We start from the raw sequence: 22,417 nt of genomic DNA, 5'->3' as shown, positions 1-22,417 counted from the left end.
TTTTCGCGAGTTATGTCGTTGGCAGGTACTTTTCCTTCTGTAGGTAATTCTTTGCTATGATAGCTCCGCCTACGGCAGCGGTCATTTTAGCAAAATTAGCGAAGCTCTTGCTTGGGTCTTCAGTAAAGTCTTCTTTGAGCACTTTCTTACCTACCCAACCAATACCCGCAACGATGGAAGTAATAATAGCTGCTTCTTCAACAGTTTTCAATAACGCGGTTGACATTATATTACAGAGCGAGAAGGAAAATCTAGGTCGCCACGGCACGTGGTGATAAATCTACTCCATTTCAGGGATCTTACTTTTTCTAACAGCCGGCTCCACAGGTGCGTGCACGGGCGCGTGATATGTTGGTGGTTCTACCTTTTTCGTAGCCCGCCATTGTAAGTAAAGGCTGCCTGCTGCTATAGCAACTCCTAACGCGCCAATGACGTACCCAGGATTAATGAAGGATTCCTCTTCTTTTTCCTCCACCTTTTCTTCTTTTTTGGCTTTGTTCTTCCTGTTCATCTCCGCGAGCTTCTTACCGGCAGCAACTCTGCCCGGAGATTTAGCCTTGGTAATCTTTTGCTCCTCTTGGGGCTGCTCTACCTTCGACTCTGGTTCACTCATTTATATCTAAGGACTTGAAGGACTTGATAAGTACTTGACTAAGTACTTAAGGACGACTTGGAAATAACCTGGGCGCAACCTGACCAAGTACTTAAGGACGACTTGACTAAGTACTTGAGGCGACTTGATCGGGTACCTCAGCAAGTGCTGCCTGGAAGACCTTTTCGACTTCTCTGTCCTTCTTGAAGTCCTTCCAAGACATCGTAAGTTCCTTCAAGTCAACGTGCTGAGCTACGTGAAGTGCCGCAGAGGCGACTGCCATTAACTTACCGCACTTCAAAGACACCCAGCCGCAGGTTATCTTAAGTTCTTGAGCAATAACGTAGTCCTCGCTTATGTCCTTCCGCAGTTGCTCCACGTCGTCTATGGGCAGCGCAAGTCCAAGCAATTTAGTCGCGAACTTAATGGCTGAGTCTGCTACGGCGTCCGTGGTCTTACTTGCAAGGGCGGCCTCGTACCTCTTATGGAACTTCTTAACCTCCTCTTCCGACAACTTATTTACCTGCTCATGGGTAAGTTCCTTGCCTATCATTTCTTTACACTTCCCCGAAGACACAAGGATGTTAAGTTGTTCCTTAAGGTTACTTTCGTCTAACTGCGCGGGGACTTCATCTAAGAGCTGCTCAATGTCCATATATGTTAATGGAATACGGAAACCTCAAAGAGAAGATCATTTTGGAATGTTGGTGCGTTTTTAGGTGCCGCATGTATTCTTGTAACTGTTCCTTGGATATCTCACCGCCGTAGTCGCTTAAGATGGTTTCCAGGTCACTCCGGCTCGGAGTATAAAATACGACAAGTGAACCTATGTTTTCCCTAAAAGGCTTAGAGACGCTGGTAAGCTGCTGCGAGAGCAACCAAACGCTGATATTGTCGTATCTACCGCTGAAGGCGAGCTTCACTAATTCGGAGGTGCGTCTTTTTACGTCGTCCCCGCAGGCAATGTCATCCAGTATGAGTAAAGTCTGTGTATCTTTAGGGAATTGCTTGTGCCAGAACTTCAAATGGCTGGATAACTCGTTAGGGTCTAAGATATCTACGAAGAAGTCGTCATCTTTCACTCCTATGCCCGTCCAGGTGCGGTTATTCACGTAGGTGGGGCATAATAGCACGATATAGTCGAAGCGGTATCTAAAGGGTCCTAATAGCTGCTCCACGACGAACTGCGTTTTGCCGCAGCCGGTGGGTCCTACTATCAGGGCATTGCAGGGAATGTGGTTCGGATCCATTATATATACGATGGACCCAGTGGACGCAGTAAGAAGGATTGCCGGCGACGCAAAAGATAAAAGAGACACCATAGAAATGCAAAGGGAGGAGATCGATCGGTTAAAGGAGCGCGTGCAGGAATTGTACGATGAAATGTGCGGTCTGAAGCGTGCAGAACGGTTTGGCGCGCTGATAACGATGGCGACGTGGGCTAAGGAGTCCGTTAAGGACTTCATGCGATATCCCCTGTAGAATGTTAACAATAAGGTTAAATCTTTGTTAAGGATGCCTGGAAACTATTTAAAAAGTGTCTTAGAATGTTTACAATAAGGTTAAATCTTTGTTAAGTCGCCCATAAGCTATTCCAAAAAAATGCCTCAGAATGTTAACAATAAGGTTAAATCTTTGTTAAGTATATGTGGAAACTATTTCAAAGAGTGTCTCAGAATGTTGACAATAAGGTTAAATCTTTGTTAAGGATGTTAAATGGAGGCTAAGATATTGTTAAGTATATATGGACTGCTTGTTGTGTAAGAAGGCGTTCAGCACCAAACAAAGACTTCAATACCACGTTCGTCGCGGCGTTTGTACAAAGAAACCCCTTAGCCGCGCTTGTAAGGATTGCGGTAAGGAATTCAGCACCGTTCAAAAGATGCAACAACATCAGGATAAACGCATTTGTGGGCTTTGTAAGGACTGTAATAAGGAATTCCACAACCCCTTCGAAATGCAGCAGCATCTGAAAAGGGGCGTCTGTAATCGAACCAGACAGTGTAGTTTCTGTAATAAGATACTTAGTAGTCGTCAACGTTTACAGACGCACCGGAAAACACACGAAGTCAACTATCGGGTTCTCTTTGGGAGCTACGACTTGGAAGGCGTGGATTGCTACCAATGTGCGGATATGATGAGCCGCTGCCCGCATAAAGAGGATTACTTAAGGAATCGCATAGATTACCATAAGAAGATAGTCCGTACTTACCCCTCTTTCGAACGCGCAGAAGGCGTTCCGTGGACTAAAAGGGAGTATTGGAGGCAGGAGTGCGATCGTTGTGGTTGTGTTAGAGAAGAGGAACATATCTTCAACTGTCTTAACAAAGATTTAACCTAAACGTCAACATTCTGAGACACTCTTTGAAATAGTTTCCAGGCATCCTTAACAAAGATTTAACCTTATTGTCAACATTCTGAGACACTCTTTGAAATAGTTTCCGGGGTGTCTTAACAAAGATTTAACCTAAACGTCAACATTCTGAGACACTCTTTGAAATAGTTTCCACACATACTTAACAAAGATTTAACCTTATTGTTAACATTCTGAGACACTTTTGAAATAGCATTTCTTGGGGCCTTTAATAGTAAGGTAGGGTTTGCGCAAAGAGTCTCAAATCCCATCCTTATTTTTATTCATTAATAATAATAAATAAAGATAAGAACCCCTTTTAAAGGTATATGCTAGCCTACGCAGCTGCCTTTCTGGGAGGCATTCTAATTACCCTTTCAATATATGGACTGTATTACTTGCGAACTACCTGCCGACTGCATTACCCCTCGTAAGCCGCCGCGTAAAAAATACACCTGCCTTCATTGCGACAGGGTATTCTCCGAAGGATCCTTTGTGGGGCATTGGTGCTCCGCGGATCCTAAAGCGCAGCGGGCGCTTAACTACAAAGAGGAGATGGAGTGACTGTTCTTTCAATGTCAAACTTCCATCGGCCATTTACCTTACCATAGCTGCGTAAGTGGGTGAATTCCTCGCCCTGAATTACGTACCGCACGCAATCCGGCGCCCAAAGGGAATATTCCTTACCTTCTAAGTCTTTGAGGACTAACCGTAAACGGTCGATGTCTTCGAAGACGACGTAATTTTTTATTTCGTATGCTTTACCGCAAATCAGGTCACGCCAGTGTATTTGGTTGACGATCATTATATCTATGAAATATTCTTAAATGCGTTGCCCTTGTCTCCGTAGTCTTGAAGCGTTTGCAGCACCACCGACAGGGAATACGGATGCCTTCCGCGTAGTTGCTAAGGGCACGACAGATGACGTCATAATCGTTGCTAACCATGGTCAGGTAACCATTCGCGTCATACTGCGAAATTATCTTGCGTTGGTCTGTGGAGAGTATGCCATTTCCTTTCGGCGTCTTTAATTCGATGCAAAGCCCTTCATACCTTAAATGCGCGTTCAGTATTAAGAGGTCGGGTTGACCCCTTTGATAACCCTTCTGCCAGCATTTTATGCGTTTGCTGTCAGAATCCTGCAATTCCCCTAAGCCGGGCGCTATGAGCATCTGTGGGTAGAAGCGGCGTATGTAGTCCACGACTTTCTTATGCAGGTCAAACTCATTTTCCATTTTGAAGACTAACTTGTTAGGACTATCGAACCGCCTTTCTATTTCATACTTACCTGTCTTTCTCAATGAGGGAAGAACGTCCTCGAGGACCCAATCCTGGAATGTCTCTGCCGTTGGCATCTTAGAGCTAAATATTAGTTGATACAACCCAGATTCGGTTACGTACAGGGAATTAGGCTGTGAATACGAGGGGAGGCGATTCACCTCCACTCTAAGTTCGCTAAGCTTTACCTTATACTTTTCACGAACATGCACCTTAATTGCATCTTTTGGGCGTTCGTAACCCAACGCCAGCGCCACTTCCTTTGCTTTGAAGTATAGTTTATCGCCTTGCACTATGCATTGCAGTTTGGTTTCGTTGTTTTCGAATACGCGAAGCATTATATACCAACGATATTTTTTTATCAAAAGGATGAGCGAGTGGATCAATAGGCAACGCTCTTTAGCTGATTCATTTCTACGCTCAGTTGCGCGTCAGACACGACGAAGACGTAGCAGTTTATTTTGTCGCCGTCGCCGGCATCGGTGTTCTTGGTGCGCTTGATCTCCAATGTTATGCCATCCTGCGTATTTACTAGACGTAAGCCCTGACCATGCAGGTCTTCGTCGTTAATGGTGCGCATGTCAATCCATAACGCATACTTATCCTTAAAGAATTCCTCAGGGCTAATTTGGTCGCCAAACTTGCGCATTGCCTCCCTGTACACGTCTGCAGGCTTTATTCCCTGGGAGTAAACCTTGTTTGGGACTCCGTTGATATTCACGCCGACGTTAGTAATGTTGGGGTTGTGAAAGGCCTCGCTGTCGCGCTTACCAGCCTCGTAGGGTTTGGCAAACACCAGCATTAACCCCGTGAGACTTCTTCGCGGGAGGTTAATGCTTTGGTTGATAACCTCATCCGTCTTATCCAAGAAGCTAAATGTCTTATACATCACTACGTGGTCGTATAAGAATGCCTTTCCGGCACTATATTCCATACCGGCGCTACGGGCCAGCTCTTCGCTGTACACGGTCTCGTACTGTAATTCTAAGTTGGTAATAGAGTATGGGGTTGTTGTGGTAAGTGCAGTGCTTAGCCCACCAATAATGTTATTAGCATCTGCTAAAGTTACTTCAAACTGCAGTTCGGATAACTGTCTTGGGTAATACACACCGTGATTCGTAATCACTTCAAAGTCTAATGGTATGACATACTTACTACCATAGGCGGTCTTTATTCGCTTTGCGTCTGCCACTGCGGTTTCTCCGCTGCCGTCAGTAGGTTGCGTTTTCGTAGGTGTGCGAACCTTACGTAGAATGACACTACCAATTCCTTGTTCTATCCTTTGCGCGCGGTCAAAGGCCGTCAACCATAAGTCTTTGTACGTGGTATACAGATCGTACCTATTTAAGTCCAGCAAGGATTCCCCGGCGAACTTTACGCGCATCTTAGAAACAATGTTGCGACCCACGTTGTTAACGATAATCCTTTCATCTGTGGGGCTTGACTGTACCGCTAGGTCAAACCTCAAAGCCAAGGTGCCAGGAACCAATACTAGGTTATCCGTTAGGCGGGGCACGCCTACGTACAGCGTCTCCCCTGGCTTTGCGCTACTGGGGGTAAAGGTGACCCGGTGAAAGGTGCGTTCTGCTTTCAGCCCGCCAACCTGCTTAGGTAATACGTTGGGATTTAACTTTGAGCTTATCATATATAATGGAAGTAGAAGGAACGGATTTTGACCCCCTTACCGAAGAAGGTCAAGTCGACATTAACGATGAAGAATATGAAACCCTGCTGTCGGAAGCGGATAAGCCGGACTTTTATGAAAAGCTACGTCGCAAGTACGGCCTAAATGCCCCTGATGCCTTACGTAGCCTCATAAATAGGTTTAAAGGAAAGAACCCCGGTAAATCTCTTCCATCTTACATGCAAATGGGCGACTTAGGATTAGTTCCTGAAGCCCCCAGTGACGCATGGTTGCAAAGAGTCCAACGAGAAATGGATGAATCCATGGAAGACCCCCCGGATGACTTTGAAAGGCTTCAGGAGCTACTACCTGAGTGGATACCTGAAAAAGCGCAGCTAATGTTCGAAGAAGACGAATACGGCAGGGAACTAATTATGGGTAGACTTGCTAGAAGCGGTGCTAAGGTTTACGTCATCCGCGATGGAAAAGGAAGGTTCTTTGCCGACCCCCGAATTCCTCCAACTTTATTGGCAGCTATCGGCGAAACGGCACCCGAAAAGCTACTTACCGACGTGCGTAAGAGATATCCTAAAGCCAGTTCGACTCTTTTAGAATTCCAACGCGGTGATAAGGGTCAAATCCAAATTCGTTACGTAGGCAGGGAAAGGTGGTATGACTTTTATCAAAGCAAAAAGTCTAACGCACTTAACAATGCCTTACCGAAGGAAATAACAACGGCGCTAGGCAGACCTGACTTATCCGTGCTGTCCAGCTTAACTAGTAAGGAAACTATGAGGCTACAGGAGGAATTCCTTAAAGGCATTAAGACCCCCAGGGCTACCAGTCAAATGCATGCCATCGCTGGAATTCTGGATAAGGATCAAGGAAAGCTCGTAAAAATACAAGCTACCAAGGAAGACGTAGAGGAAAAGCTAACGAGTACGCCGTCAGGCAGCAGTGCTGCCTTGCAGCTGCAGCAGTCTTTAGAATCACTCAACATGGAAGAAAATGCACAGCAAGAAATCATAAACAAACACAGGGAACAGCTTGACGAACTTACGGAGCAATTAGATGAAAAAACCGCCGAACTAGAAGCAGCGGCCGAGCACATCGAATACTTAAAACAGACAATGGACGAAAGAGAAGAGGAATACATGAAGCAGGTGCGAATGATGTCGGATTCTCACGAACGGGAAAGTGAGGACAATAAGCAGCGCATCAGCACGTTGCTACATGAAAGGGATAAGGCTAGAAGGAACTTCGACCATGCAGTTGCAGACGTTGGGGACAGAGACGCCGAACTCAGACGCGTGGGCGCACAGCTGGAAGCTTCAGTGATGAAAGAACGGGAGTTAAACGCGCAAATCATCGTAAAGGAGGAGCAACTTAGGCAGGTAACGCAGGCTTACGAAGATATGGAGGCGCAGCTGGAAAGGCAGCAGGAAGCAGCCGCGGACCAAGGGCGCACTGAAGGGGAAAGGGAAGCTGCCCAAGCGGAAGCAGAAGCCCTTCAGGAACGCTTAACGGAACTGCGAGCGCAAAGGGATGGTTTGGAAACGGAGTTGGGGCTTACCACCAAGGAAAAGATAAAAAGGACTCTGGTGAAGTATGGTATTCCCCTCGCATTTGCGGTTGCTATTAGCACCGTAGTAGGAGTTATCCTATCCACGCTTAAGGCTACAGGCGCGGGCGTAAAGAAATTAGGCAGTGGACTAACGGACTTGGGAAAAAAGATGGCAGCCGGTCTTCCTGGGCTGCTGGGTTCGGTTGTTTCCTTGGCACTTAGGGCCGGCGGCGAACTGTTGAAGTTCGTGGGGAATAACATTTGGATCTTGGTCGTCGCTATTGGAGTGGTACTCCTGAAGAAGATGAAGGGTTAATCTTATCCTTGTGTATTACTGGTAGCTTATCGTCGTCGGGCGCCCGAGGCGTCCTCGACTGGGGATAAGTAAAGATAGTATTCGCACCGCCTTGATAATGCGGAACTAGCGGCAGCACGCTCATGGTGCTAATGGGCTTATGATTCCAAGTGGCATCCGTCGAAGGGGCATCAGTCGGGGCGGCATTTATCCGAACGCGACCCAGCTTCCCGGCATCGGCGCCCGACGTAATCTTATCACTGGGGCGAATCTGTAACTTCGCATATTGACAATTAGCTATCATGTGAAAAGTTACGGGCGTCAAATCTTCTGGGGTACTTCCGTTGGCCTCAAATGAGAAATGAACTGGGTTCCTATTGTTGTCTTTTTTTCTGTAAGGCTGTAATGGTCGGTTACTCTCATCAACGATCCTAAACCCAACATTACACGACCACCCCGTCGAAGTACTAATAGTACACATGATTAATCCCAGGCCTCCAACCTTTACCCACAGCCCGGTATCAAACCATTTATCATTCACGTAGTCCTTCTCCTCCAAGTAATGAAGGAACCAATCTTCCTTCGCATGTGGATTCATATACTTCAGCAAACATAGTTTGCTTCTAGAGACTAAGCACCGTAAGAGTGCTGATGCTCTTGTGATTATAAACGTAATCTCTTTGATCCTCTATGCTATTTACCGTGACCTTTCCCGTATCGTCTACGCGTATTTGCAGCTTTACCTTCCCGTGGCAATCGGCAACCATGTGTAAAGTCCAAACGGAATGATTTTCAAGGCTGCTGGGGTTGGGCTCTACGGAAAAATGCGCAGGCACCCTGTTGTTTGTCTTACTTCTCATAGGCTGCAGTACGCCATTGTCATCGCAGAACCTAAAGCCCACGTTAGCATGGCTGCTCGTGCCAATGCAAATACTACAAAGGATCAATTTCTTTCCTGAGTAATTCAAATTCACGGACATGCCTGTGACATCAACCCAAGATGCCTGGTTGTATTTTTTCTCGCCTGTGTAAGTCGTATAAACACAATCTACTCCAGCTACGTAGGGGTTGTTCATCGCCATATATAATAACTCAGACCAACACCCGCGGCGGCTAAGCCGGCTTTTAGTAAGTTATGGTCGTATTCCTCAGGTATCGTAGGCATAACATGGGCCTTCTTTGATGGTTTCTTAACTACGGGTAGCTTCGCTTCGTGTGACTTTTTTGGCTTCTCTACGAAGTGAGGAATGTTTCTAAGAGTGTCAGAGTTCACGTCATTCACCCCAAACTTCATATCCTTAGTAGCTCGCTGCAGCTTGTTGTTATAACCCACAACGGAATGGGCGTTGATGACTAAATTACTCGGCATTAACCAACAACCAGGCGATAAAGCGTAATCCAGTCGCACTTTAGACTGCTGCACCGCTAATTGATATCTCTGCACCGACTTGGATATGTCGTTCTCTATTATTGCTGACTCAAATAAAGTTAGGAATTCTTCTTGCGTTTCCCGCGAAGCACCTTGGGATCCAACGATGGGGCTGCGGGTATTTACCTGCGCTCCTAAGATGCAGTACACAAATGCTTCAATGCTGCGGTTAATCCTGGCTAGGTTCCTTAAACCTTTTCCTTTCATCAACACGAATGGATCCCAAGTGCCGAGGTAGTTCGATTGGATTCTGGTAATTAATGAATTATTGCTCTTATCACCACCCATATCACCGAACTCTAACTCATTACTTGGGTATTCCTGATGCCCATAATCGGCCGGCTTCTCACCGTTGGCACCCCAAACGTAAACGATGCCAAGGCCATGCGTCTTACCCTCTTTGTAACGAAAGTCTCTTTGCTGTGGTTTGAACTCATTAATTAACCTTTCTAGGGCTGCGGCGTTATATCGATTATTCATTGGATTAAATGCCTTATCTCCCGGTAAAGGTACGTTAAGCTCCTTCAACAACCTCCTTACCGTAAAGGCAACGTGAAACCGCATGATCGGAACGTGAAACATATCCGCGGCAACGCCACAACCTTTAGTGGCGGCCCAGACAGCAAAGTTTAACTGCTGCGGCCAATATCGCATATTGGGTCCTGCTAACCATTCCCTGGCCTCTTTACCCGACGTATGCTTTAACATCGTATCCCCATAGATATTCCTTACTACTACATCAAATGATTGCCTACCCACTGAAATCTTCAGGAACGTTACCATCGTTTCAAAGTCGTTTACACCACCTTCAGCATCGTAAAATGGGTAATCTTCCGTGGTTAACAATAAGTTTCTAGGAAAATTGGGCGCTTTATGCACGGGTGCCTCCTTCGTTATTGGCAAATGCTGTGCCTTTTTCCTCTCCTCATGCGGCTCCAAGTCCGTATTGCTGTACATTCTTTCGCCGTTATAGTAAATCCCATCGGGTCTTCTTTCGAACTTACTAGGGTCTGCATGCGGAAACATCTTCCTAAAGGCTCTCCAGTTGGCATAATCCCGGTTGTCGTGATGTGGCTGCTCCTCAATATCATCCCCAAAAGCGTCGTACATTAGTATATATAATGGATGTTATACCATCAGCACCTCCACTTTATCCTGATTTACCTAGGGAGGGACCTAACGAACTAAACGCCGAAAACTTTAGGCTCAACAAAGCAAATTTAATCCTGGCTTACTTGGAAGGGCAGGCAAAACACTATGAAAAAGTTAGAAAAAAGTACGTCAGAGCCCGGAGTACGCTACATAAGATTGCGATAACTTCAGGATCCATATCTGTTGTGTTAACGGGCTCTGGCGTTGCTACTTCGCTTACTGGGCCGGGAATAATCGTTGGAGTTCCTTTGGCCGGCGTTGGGGCAGCTTGTGGTATCATTTCGGCTGTTGCTACGGGTATTATGAAAAAGCTATCCACGAAAATATCCAAGCATGACACGACAATAGCTCTGTCTAGGGCTAAAGTAAATACTATTACCGATCTTGTCTCAAAGGCTTTGCGTGACAGAAAGATAGACGACGTAGAATTCTCGCTTATTCTGACCGAAGAAGACAAATACGAGAAATTAAAGTCGGACATAAGGAACAAAAAAACAGTCGTAAAAGATCTTTCCGAGGAATCTCGCAAAAAGATCTATCAAGAAGCGAAAGAAGAGCTTCAAAGAAAGCTTGCTCAGTAAATATCGTGACAGGATTCTATTTACATATTGAACGTCAGTCTGGAAATTACGCGTAATCTTATGCCATAAGATTTATGCTAATTACTCATCTTATGGCATAAGATTCACTATCTTCTCGGAATCCATCCTAACAGGGGGTGGTTGGGGTCAATTTCGTAAAATATTTCGTAGATTACGTCAGGGTAATAAGGAATATCCTTATCCAGCCGACAAAACATCCACTCGGCTTTTGTCATATCAGAAACCTCGGGAATAGACTTCCCGGTAATTTCAGACAAAAGATAGGGAATAGCTTTGTAATATTTTCCTAGTTTTAATTTTTTCAGCGTTTTCCGTAGACTTTGCGGGGTTGGCTCTTCTAAATGGTCTATGATTTTCTTCTTTACTTCGTCGCTTAAATATATCGGATGTAAACCTTGGATATGACTCATCCAGTCCCTGAAGTATTTTATTCTCTTATATGGCGTTTTCTTACGACCTCCATTGGCGTAATATTGCTCTCTGGTAGCATTTGGTACGGCATTACGAATATTCTTACCACACTCGTAACACTGCGCTGACGTGTCGTCTTCTATTTGCATTTTTTTACCACAACAAATATACTTATTTAGCTTAGTAGGTACAAACTTGGGTTTCAAGCACTTTACACAGAAATCATAAGCAAACTCTTTACATTCTTCGCACTCCATATATAGACTAACATATTTAAGTGCGCTGTTGCCCTCAACCACACTTAGAGTGGGGGTCGTCCGTAGGTGGATTTTTGACGCGGGTCTTACCCCGTGTTGAGATTGCGCTGGAACCCCCATTCCCTATACTACTACTAGTAACTCCAGCTTTACGACAAACTGAATACTTACAGATGTTGTCTTGCTTACGATAACTTTTTATCATCCGTAAAGCTGCTTATATGCTAACACCTGAAGGGGATGAATTAATATTTGAATGGAAATTAAAATAAAAGAAACAACATTTAAAGCATCAAACTGTGCTTTTCACTTTTTACCCAATAAAAGAGCTTGAGCACGGCCAACGCAACTCTCCTTTGGGCTTTCAATTGTCCTAAGTTGCACTCTGCATAGTATTTAAAAATGAGTTTTTAATTTCTTCACATAGCAACCAGCGCGAAACAAACTTTTTGACTTCGAAACAGAAAAAGGCATTTTCAGTTGTAAACCAGTTTCGGCGGTCAGACTACGATCTCGTGCTTCGCATCCTTTTACTACCTGTAAGTTTAGATAAAATCTATTGATTTTCGGGATTTGTTTATTCACACTTTTCTTCAGTTTTGAATGTGGCATAAACCTATTAGCAATCAATAAATATGGCCAGAAAGTAAGTATTTTTTTTAAATGGTCCTCATTTTTTTCAATTTTTTACGACTGAGCCAAATGCAATCTCGTCCGGCTACCATGGTCAGTGTGATAGCAATTTTTTCTATTTCTATTTTCTATTTCAGACGATTTTTTATTTTCTATCGTATGAAAGCATGGATGATAATAGGAGCAGTCCTTTTCATCCATTTAATCAGGCGTATTCAAATTTAAGGCAATATTTTGATCTTTTTGTATATTTATGATGATATAGTAATGATAAAAGGTTAAATTCTACACCCTGAAAAGATGAGAAAACTTACTGACGTTTCGGACGCTAGTCCTTCGTTGGAGTACTACTCCCAGTAAGTTTTAGTACTCCGACGAAGGACTAGCGTCCGAAACGTCAGAAGCTTTTTCATCTTTTCACGGTGTAAAATTTACCCTTTTATCATTACTGTTTCATTAGAAACACCGACGCAGCTCACACTAGTTTTTAGATAGTTATCTCTTTTTATGATGATATAATGAGTGCTCATTAATTTACTGCCTACATAAAATACGCGTTCTGTCATAAAAGTCAAAGAAAAATATTATGAAATTCTCTGACAAATGATTTATTCAGTGAAGACAAACTCAACGAGTTGCGTGACATAAACCAATCAAATAATAGCATTAGAACAGCTAAGTGGCTTCCGAACTATAAACAGAACACAAGTTTGTTGCAATCATGACTTCAACAATGGCATCACGCAGAAATTGGCCGAAAATTACTAATTATAAGGAAGCTTGGAGTAATCAGAAGGCACCTGATGTAAGCAGTAAATAACAATAATAATATTTTGTTTTTAAAAAGCCCGAAGCGCTATCTTTTCGAAGTTTAAAGTTTGTCTTTACTTTTTTCAGCTTGGTGACTTTGTTGTGTCGCCGGGATTTGCCTATAATATTTCTCGTTTCTACCCAAGTGCTTCTGAACTCAAAGACAAGGAAACATGTATAAAGTTGATGCAAAAGTTAGGACTGCCTTCTGATCCTATATCTTGGTATCGTCCAGGTAATTTTATTGAATGAAGCTAATGAAGCCTCATTATATTGGCCTTCAAGTTAGTTAACACAAACTTTATATGAAAAATTCTAATTTTAGTCAGAAGTTCGAAAACGTATTCTCCTCGACCACCAAGTGCTCCAGCAACAACAATTCGTAAAAAGATGGAAAGCTATAGCCAGAATCCTGATTTATTTTACACGACAACACATAAAAAAGATTTTGAAGGTGATCATGGTTCTCCCGCCGACAAAACAAGGTATCGAGTTTACCATAGCAACAATATAATTTTATGAATACTTAATTAGCTCGATCTAACACAACTTTTTTTTTGTATTTTACAAGGCCAAAAAGTGCCAAAATGTTTCCAAATCGTGGTGCTATACTAGATACAACTTATCAGTATGAATTCTGCCCAAAACGAACTTCAAAATGTAGTCCAATAAGAGCAGGTACAGCAACGGGAGCCAGAAGAAATAACCCACATCCAACTGAGGTTCGTCATAAAACACTGCTTCTCTTCTCTGTTTACACTAAAAAATTGGTATTTATAATTTCATTGCTTTGGTATTTTTTCTATTACTTTTTAAGATTAAGCTAACCAAGGCTCGAAACATTGTTTCACCCTTCATATACACATTCTTTACCCTTTCTTGCATGTGGCAGCTGCGATGGCCGAGTGGTTAAGGCGTTGGACTTGAAATCCAATGGGATCTTCCCGCGCAGGTTCGAACCCTGCTCGCAGCGACAATATCATTTTTCCATTTCTTAATTCTTTTTTTAAAGCAAGTTTTCTTTAATATGATTATTTTTTCATTGTTTTTAACATTAGCCGTCTTTTATTTTATTCGTAGGGTTTTTTAGTTTGGAGATTCCCAAGCAAGCTTCCTCCTGAGGTCATTGATGACAGTAAAAGCATGGAAGATGTTTGCTATGACCAGCTCAAATCAACATACCAAAATGACTTTACTGGTATTCCACAAGGTAAGAAGTCTGGGATCAATTAACACACGTCTTGAAGTAAATCATGTTATTCGCAATTTGACAATTTTAAAAATTTTTCAGAAAATAGAAAAGCAAAAACAAAAAACAAAACCAAACAAACAAAACTAAACTAAAAAAAAAAAAACAATAACAATAACAAAAACAAAATAACAAAAAACAAACAAACAAAACAAAAACCAAGCACTTCTATAATAATTAATATTTATTAATATTTATTAATATCAGTACTTTGCAAATTTTTCTTCTTTAAAAAATAGATGATTATAAATAAACATATATTATTAATTATATATTAAACATATTTTTCATAGGAGTACAGATACAAACAGTATTTGATGGTGATGTAAGTGTGAATATTCCTAAGCCCCCATACACTCTGGATTCCACAACAAGGCACACATACCAAAAACCAGACGTTCGGGCGGAGCTTAAATGCAACCTGAGTCGCTATGGATGCAACAAGAACAAGTATAAACCAACAGTGGGAGCAGGTATTTATGAGTATTTAACTTTAATACCAGGCACAAAACACCTTATTAAATTTGGAGGAGTGGGGATTTGGGGGGTAGGGCAGGGGGCATCATAAAGAAATGTTATTGCAAAATTATACATTTCAAAATGCGTTATATATGTCGGTGCAACAATTACTAGTTATAAAATAGTCAAGACATCATTAAGGCATGAACCAAACAAAGACACATCAGGTATTTGCTTTTGTTCCCAATGTTCTGCTCCACTACTATCCACTATTTTGTACAAAATAGCAGCAAGATAGCTGCAATTAGACAATACATCTTTGGTTTTGTTTCACAGATATAAATTATGGCATGCATTTGATAAAAGCAAATTTACAATAACAAAATTAATTTTGGCATTAATTTTTTCATTGTGTATGTTTTTGGAAACAGTTCCTTCTGTCACAGCTACATCACCTTTAATGCACGTCTCTGGCAGAACACAATATACTGATGAATACTACAAAAAAGCTCTCACACAAGTAAGAATAATATGAATATGTTGTAAGAAGTGCCCACTTGAGTAAATATGCAACAGTTTGCAACTGTTCAAAGCTTGCAATATTTCTCATGCTAGCTATGCTCCCTGCATGCATTGCGAGTTGAACAAAAACTACCTCATATAATGCAAGCTAACATAGATTGTGAGTAGAGGCACTTTTGGTTATCTGACTGTACTGAATTAATGGCATATCAATATACACTACAACTTATTTTATTTTATATCTGTTTACCTCTATTCAACTTAGTTATTTTTTATATGTATATTTTTTATATAATCAGCGTATTTCCATTATCAATCAGCAGCCATACTTTTATTATTATATTTAATATTTACGTAATTTTATATTTTATTAGATTCTAGATACACTGCTATTATTATCCTTATCCTATTTTTTCCAATATTGTGATTTCCCATTTTTCAACATAGCTGTATCCTGGTGATACTATCCGTATTAAGTCTGGGCCAATTCCTGCTTTAGAGGAGTTCCTAAAATATGCAAAGCCACAAGGTGGGTAGAATTATAACTGTGGTTTGTTAAAAGTATACAAACTAAATCAGACTAGTTGGCTATTTGTATCTATAATCTTTATTCATTTATTTGTTCCAGTTTATTCACAAATTTTAGGTAAAACAATTTTGTGTAAAAAAGTTGAAACCAGCATGAATTCCAAAACTTTGGGATCCAAAATTAATTTTATTGAAATGCTGAAACAGCTTCTGGGCTGATCTAAGTCAGGGCACAGGTAACAACAGATTGAGCCATGAACAATCTCTGGACTGATTGAAGTTAGGGTATGGCCAACTCACAAATCAAATTGGAATTCTGCAGTTTGGGAAGTAAGGAAAACAATAACCTGGAACCCCAGAGGCCAGATATGCAAGATAAACAGATACATGTACAGGGGTGGCAGAACTGGGGGTGCCTGGGGTGCACGTGCCCCCCCCCCCACCAACTTTTTTGGGGGGGATCTGGCCCCCCCAAAAAAATATTGTTTCTTAGTCATTGTTTTACGGCGCATTCGTCAGTGTAATCAAACAAAACATTGTCATTATCACATGCTCCCAAAGATTTTTAGCTTCCGCTGCCCCTGATGTAGATCACAGAACCTTTACATGTACACCCAGACTGAAAAAAATCCATTAGTGCAATCCCTTTTTTCTTCCCTTCTTCATTTATAAAACCAATTTGTATTAATTTGTAGATTTTTTTCCTTTGTTAGAAAAAGATGCTTTAATAAAGGAACTGACAAAAATTGCCAAGAATGACAACCGGGAGACAAAGAATCCAGATCGCTTTACTAAATATACTGGGCCTTCCTAGAATCCTAGTTTAGTCATACATTCATTACAGTTTCTTAAGTCTAATGCATTTTGATACTTATTTAAACTTACATGGCTAAAAAAAACATAAACAAACGACACAGAGGTATTGTAGCCTAGATCACAGGACAAGTCTGCTAAGTTTTTTTGTGGAATGTGCACTAAAAACAGACACAGACACAGATTCAGGTTATAAGCCCACCTGTTATAAGCACTCCTGGTTAATATGAGCAAACTAGTTTGCTCAGGCAAATGTCCTTCCAGTTATAAGCCCTCCTGGTTTTAAGCCCAGATCTGGAATCTTGTGTTCATTTCATTGATGCACATTATATTGAAAGATTGACTAGGAAAAAAATAAATGTTCCCTCTTTATCCTAAACTCTTTTCTTCATGTGATTAGCCCCCTGAATATAAGCCCTCCTGGTGATAAAGCCTATCGAATTCACCTTTTCGGCGCTAGCTGTCACGTGGTATAAATTGTGTTGGATAGTGTTACAATCACCAAGAAGTTCGGACATTGCCTTCGGATTTCTGTACATATGTACTGGCTTTAATGAACTATTTACTTGGTTTGTTTAGTTAGTTCTCTAAATTAGAGTAAAATATTATTTTTCTAACTTGATTGAAGCTTTTCTTATTGCTGTTAAGAGAGCTAACTAAAGAAATTTATCTAAATTTTCTCTTTAAACTTAGAGAAATTATATGGGAATCCGAGAGCGATGTCTGAACTTTTTTGGTGACCGTAACACGAATCAACAAAGTATTTACGACATGATGGCTGCGGCCGAAAAGGTGAATTGCCTGCATACCATATACCTGTGAAGTTCTACTAGTCATTTAGGACTTACAGTCGTTTGCATTACTAGGCGGCCACCCCAGACACAAATCGAGTCGTGTAGTTCGTAATAGACTTCTGTCAATCACTCATGTTGATGCCATTTATACATGGTTGGATCAGTGAGTTGGCTTTTCTATCAAACTTTCTCAGTCAGATATCGCAAAGGAAAGTTCCGAAAGTGATTGCAAAGAGTTTGAGTACATCCAAGTAGAATGAGGTGTTTGATTGACTGCAGTCCATTCCAAACTACAAGACATGATTTGTGTCTGGGGTGGCCGTGTAGTAATGCAAACGGCGGTAACTAAAAGTGTTTAGTCATCAATGATTTAGTATGTAAAAAAGCTAAGAATTCACTTAGGCATGAACCAAAGAAAGATGCGCAATGGTATTTGCTTTAGTTCCCAATGTTCTGCTCCAGTAATATCCACTCTTTTGTATAAAATAGCAACAAGATAGTTGCAATAGATAAAACATCTTTGCTTTTGTTTCACAGATTATTATATGGTGTGCACTCTATGATAACATGTAAGGATAATTTCTAATTATTGTAGTAAGCAGGAACACAAAGGAAATAAGCTAAAAGTAAATCAGGTTGTAACTATTAATGAATCATTTTGTCTTTTTTTGTTTTGATGCAAGGTTACTTATTTCTATAGCATGACTTATCTTTAATAACAATGTAATAATGCATAATAAAGGCATTAAAATCCATGTCCCATTAGGAATGATGTAAAACAACAAGTGTTCTGACCACGATGTTTGGGCAATAAACTCATCACCATGGCACAACTTGGATGAGATGACGAAATATAGCACTGTCTTGGAACACGTCATAGTTGAAACAACAAGTGCCATTACTACACTATGAGCAGAACTCTGGGCATTCTAAGAGAGAAAAGGCAAAAGATTTATCATAAGTTCCTAATCTTATGCAAAATATATGTATAAACTTACAAACCATTGAATATTTGTCATGAACTAAAACTTTTAGTTAGCCAGGGATGACTATTTCTATATATGCAGGGGCAGCTCTAGAGGAATGTGAGGGGAGGTTGGGGATTGTCTGTACTCTTTAAACTTTAATCGGGGGGGGGGGGGGGGAGGGGATTGTCTGTACTCTTTAAACTGCAAAATCGACAGTTTAAACACCCCTAGGCAAAATTCTGGATCAACCCAATAGGATATGATATGGTATGATAACAAGAAATTTTCTTACCAAAACAAGTGTAATAGCATTGAAGAAAACTTCAACTAGATTCATCCTAGTGAAAAAGTGGTTAATTAACATAATGAATTACATCATCAAAACCAATTAAAAATAATAGAATAATAATTATATATAAAATTAATAATAGGATAATAGATACTTACCAGCTTTGACCAATAACAAAGCCATCCTTCAGGTCTATATATCGCTTGTCAATTTCAATGTAAAGATTGTCTAAAAATAATATTTGCAAGAGTCATAGAGACTTGAACTAAATGTTTTATGACCAAAATGAATATGAAACATTATAAATAAAACCAGCATTAAGGGAGCATAAATAATAATTATTCATTATTTATCCCTGGGGCTAGAGGAAGGGGGCTAGGAAAATTCATAATTAAGTACAATCTTCCTCCCTCGTCAGTTTAGGAACTAACAGAGGAATCAAAATCATTAGTATGGGAAAAAGTGGGAGGGCTGTGGCCCCCCTGCCCCACCCCCTCTGCGCCCCTGTTAACAAACACACCTGCTTTGCAATATTATTGGTACAGTAAAATTATAAAGATGTTTTTTTTCATGCTTAAAATGGATATGAGAATTATGTTTAAAGGGAGCATCCCCTATTTTTTTCTCCCCCATCACATACCCCCACCAAGGCATTTAATAGGTCGACCCTTTATGTTACGTTCCATTGGATTGTTTTCTGCATAATACAACAGCTAATAATTTTGTTGAAAACTTAGATATGCAGAAAGAAACTACAAGTATTTCGAGGCGCGAACTCAGATAAAATAACTGCAACGATGTAAAGTGATCATTTTCCTTCCTAAGGTACTTTGAATTTACTTTACTTTACTTTATTCATTTACTCTACAATACATTTCATTAGTGTGGATCGAACTTTCAATTACGATATTTGAATATGCATGGATATTCAATAGCATTAATTGACAAACAAAAGTTCGTTCAGACACTGTGGGCGGGAACTGTTTAGTCATTTACATCAAACTAAAATTCAACAACACCAATCAACAATCAACAAGCTATTGCATTTATTGACAAGCATTCATAAAGAACAGAAAATTCATTAGCACAATTATCATAAACATTGACAATCTACTGAGCGAATACAAAACCATTAGCTTGAATGTAACATGCTCTTGTGTGGCTTGACATGAATAGCATGTTTTAAATAAATGATAAGAGAAAAAAGTCAATCAATGGCGCTTTCTTTGTTTTCGAAAAATATTGTCACTAAGACAACATTTTGAAACCGAACATGAGAATGTAGTTTTACACGTTCTGTAAAAATAACTTTCTCAAAGGATATAAAAAGCAGTCATTTCAGAAAGGCCACCGCAGTGAAGACATAACGTTTTGTTGTTAGTTGATTAATGCACTTGTCATCGGCTTCCACGAGACTAGAGCATACTAATGATTTTGATTCCTCTGTTAGTTCCTAAACTGAGGAGGGAGGAAGATTGTACTTAATTATGAATTTTCCTAGCCCCCTTCCTCTAGCCCCCTTCCTCTTTGCTTTGAGACTAGAGGAAAGCTATCTGTATTTCCCCAGATATGGGGCAAGGTTCTTAGAAAATACCCCTATATTCCACCAGCCCCTGGGGCAAAATTGTTATGGAGTTGAAATAACAGATCACAAAAGTAACACAAAACAGTAGAGTGCACACACTAAATCCATAAAACAAACTGGAGACAAGATCTTAGTAACATGTATAGCAAATAGAGCATTTGATAATATCTTAACTTTCTGAAACTCTTACTGAAATACTAAATCAGCTTCTGTCTCAAGCTTGCACTTGCTGCTACAGTTGACGTGTCGCTACAGTTACAGTAACTTGACCTTCAGTATCCACCATTTTGTGCATGACTAGTTTTCAGTTTACGAGCGGCGTAGGTTAACACAGCAACCCCAATGCCATTAAATCGAAGTCAAAATAAAACTCAAACAAAAAACGATGTTTATACCTCCGTTTGCTTTTTTAGACCTTTAGAGTCCAATACTTTATTGAAAACAGCTCTTTACAAAGAACTCTAATGCTTCCGGGGGGTTTCAGAACATTTTATCTATCTACCACTATTCCCCCAGGCACTGGGGCAAGGATTTAAGGCTAAGTCCCCACTTTCCCCCACATTTCCCCGAGTCTAGCCCGGGGTCCCCCCCCTCGTGGAAGCCAATGACAAGTGCATAACGATGCCTCTGCGAAATCGGATTTTGCTTGAACAGAGAGAAAGGTTTATCAGGGCTTTTGAAGATGTGAACGAAGATTATTTAATGGTAGCAGATACTATTGGCGTAAACAGGTCAACTTCTAGAAGTATCGTAGCAAGGTGTGTGTTTGTCTTAGTGACAATATTTTTCGAAAACAAAGAAAGCGCCATTGATTGACTTTTTTCTCTTATCATTTATTTAAAACATGCTATTCATGTCAAGCCACACGAGAGAATGTTACATTCATGCTAATGGTTTTGTATTCGCTCAATAGATTGTCAATGTTTATGATAATTGTGCTAATGAATTTTCTGTTCTTTATGAATGCTTGTCAATAAATGCAATAGCTTGTTGATTGTTGATTGGTATTATTGAATTTTAGTTTGATGTAAATGACTAAACAGTTCCCGCCCACAGTGTCTGAACGAACTTTTGTTTGTCAATTAATGCTATTGAATACCATGCATATTCAAATATCGTAATTGAAAGTTCGATCCACACTAATGAAATGTATCGTAGAGTAAATGAATACATATTCACGTTATTGATATAACTCTTGGCATAAATGAAAGTATCTTTTCTGTTAATGAACAGCAAAAGGTGTACATGTACATTTTAGAACTTTTGCATTGCTTGCATGACAAAATACTCACAGGGTCGCACAAGATAATTCAGGTCGCCTCCAGGCAGGGTACGAGGCCTGAGAAGAACGAAGAGAGCATCTATTGTGCAAATAACAGAAGACAGGACAAGCCAGAACGCAATCCATGAAGGCAGCTTGCACAACCTCTGCAACTTGTCTGCCATCTTGATCAGAAATCACGTGATCATAATCCGCTGTACAAGAACGCGCGCGAAAATGGCGCGAAAGTGTTACTGTGGAGTTCTGGAAAATCATGTGAACAAACAATTCAAAATCTCCACCAAATAACCATAATTTATTTATAAAGCACCCAAAATACTTTCATTATTATAAACAATATGAATTCAACAAATATTTGGGCGAATCTCTTCCAGTTTTTTCTCTCAAATAGAAATTTCTTCTGGGCTGTTCCTTTCGAATCTTATCTGCAGCCCAACCTGTCTGCAGCCCATCACATCAACAATCCTTCCCGAACAATCGTTTATAACTTCACCACTACGACCTCAGCTAACGGATGTTTTATTTAACTCTGTTGGTGGTATCGTCAGTGCTTCCGTTGTTGGACTGTCCTGTTTTGGGATGGAAGTTTATTTTGTTGCTGCAGAGGAAACAGTGGTGATTCCAGGTAAGAATTCTTCAAAATCGATTCGTGTTGAAGTGTCATGAAAAACTTACCTGTATTTAGTTTTGTCAAAAAAAAAATAGTTTACGATCTTGAATATTCATTCAATGATTGAAGACTATTTTTCAGTCTAAGAAATTCAGTTCTACGCATTTATTGATACCAATAAACTTTAAGAGAAAATATATTGATGGTTTTCACGGCGGCCATGTTGGAGGAACTTAATTTTCAATGAATTATTTTGTTATATCCTCCAACATAAACCATCAGGCTACTATAAAGCTAGTTTCATTGATAGAAGTAAAT

General features: G+C 40.6%; 2 protein-coding genes and 1 non-coding gene across 3 annotated transcripts; 2 read left to right on the top strand and 1 right to left on the bottom strand.

The window, feature by feature from the left end:
• Positions 1-12,904: 12,904 nt before the first annotated feature.
• Positions 12,905-18,374, top strand: LOC148906065 (uncharacterized). The gene is made up of 9 exons (XM_089038580.1): positions 12,905-12,995; positions 13,088-13,235; positions 13,326-13,485; positions 13,572-13,722; positions 14,081-14,210; positions 14,543-14,722; positions 15,140-15,228; positions 15,678-15,759; positions 16,472-18,374. Exons 1-9 carry the CDS (start codon positions 12,912-12,914, stop codon positions 16,570-16,572), a joined length of 1,125 nt encoding a protein of 374 aa, XP_088894706.1. The 5' UTR covers positions 12,905-12,911; the 3' UTR covers positions 16,573-18,374.
• Trnas-uga (transfer RNA serine (anticodon UGA)) lies at positions 13,892-13,973 on the top strand. The gene has a single exon. It is a non-coding gene; the product is annotated as a tRNA-Ser (tRNA).
• On the bottom strand, positions 16,527-21,668 carry LOC148906064 (uncharacterized). The gene is made up of 4 exons (XM_089038586.1): positions 21,500-21,668; positions 18,781-18,850; positions 18,626-18,671; positions 16,527-18,294 (listed from the first exon to the last, which is right to left on the bottom strand). The coding sequence occupies exons 1-4, from the start codon at positions 21,651-21,653 to the stop codon at positions 18,019-18,021; spliced, it is 546 nt and encodes a 181-aa protein (XP_088894712.1). The 5' UTR covers positions 21,654-21,668; the 3' UTR covers positions 16,527-18,018.
• Positions 21,669-22,417: the final 749 nt, after the last annotated feature.

The sequence above is a fragment of the Actinia tenebrosa genome, unplaced genomic scaffold (assembly GCF_029948245.1).
Source record: "Actinia tenebrosa isolate PJP-AT-01 unplaced genomic scaffold, QUT_ActTen_1.0 PGA_scaffold6__47_contigs__length_16458017, whole genome shotgun sequence".
Classification (NCBI taxonomy): Eukaryota; Metazoa; Cnidaria; class Anthozoa; order Actiniaria; family Actiniidae; genus Actinia; species Actinia tenebrosa.
This window is presented reverse-complemented; position numbering and strand designations above follow the sequence as displayed.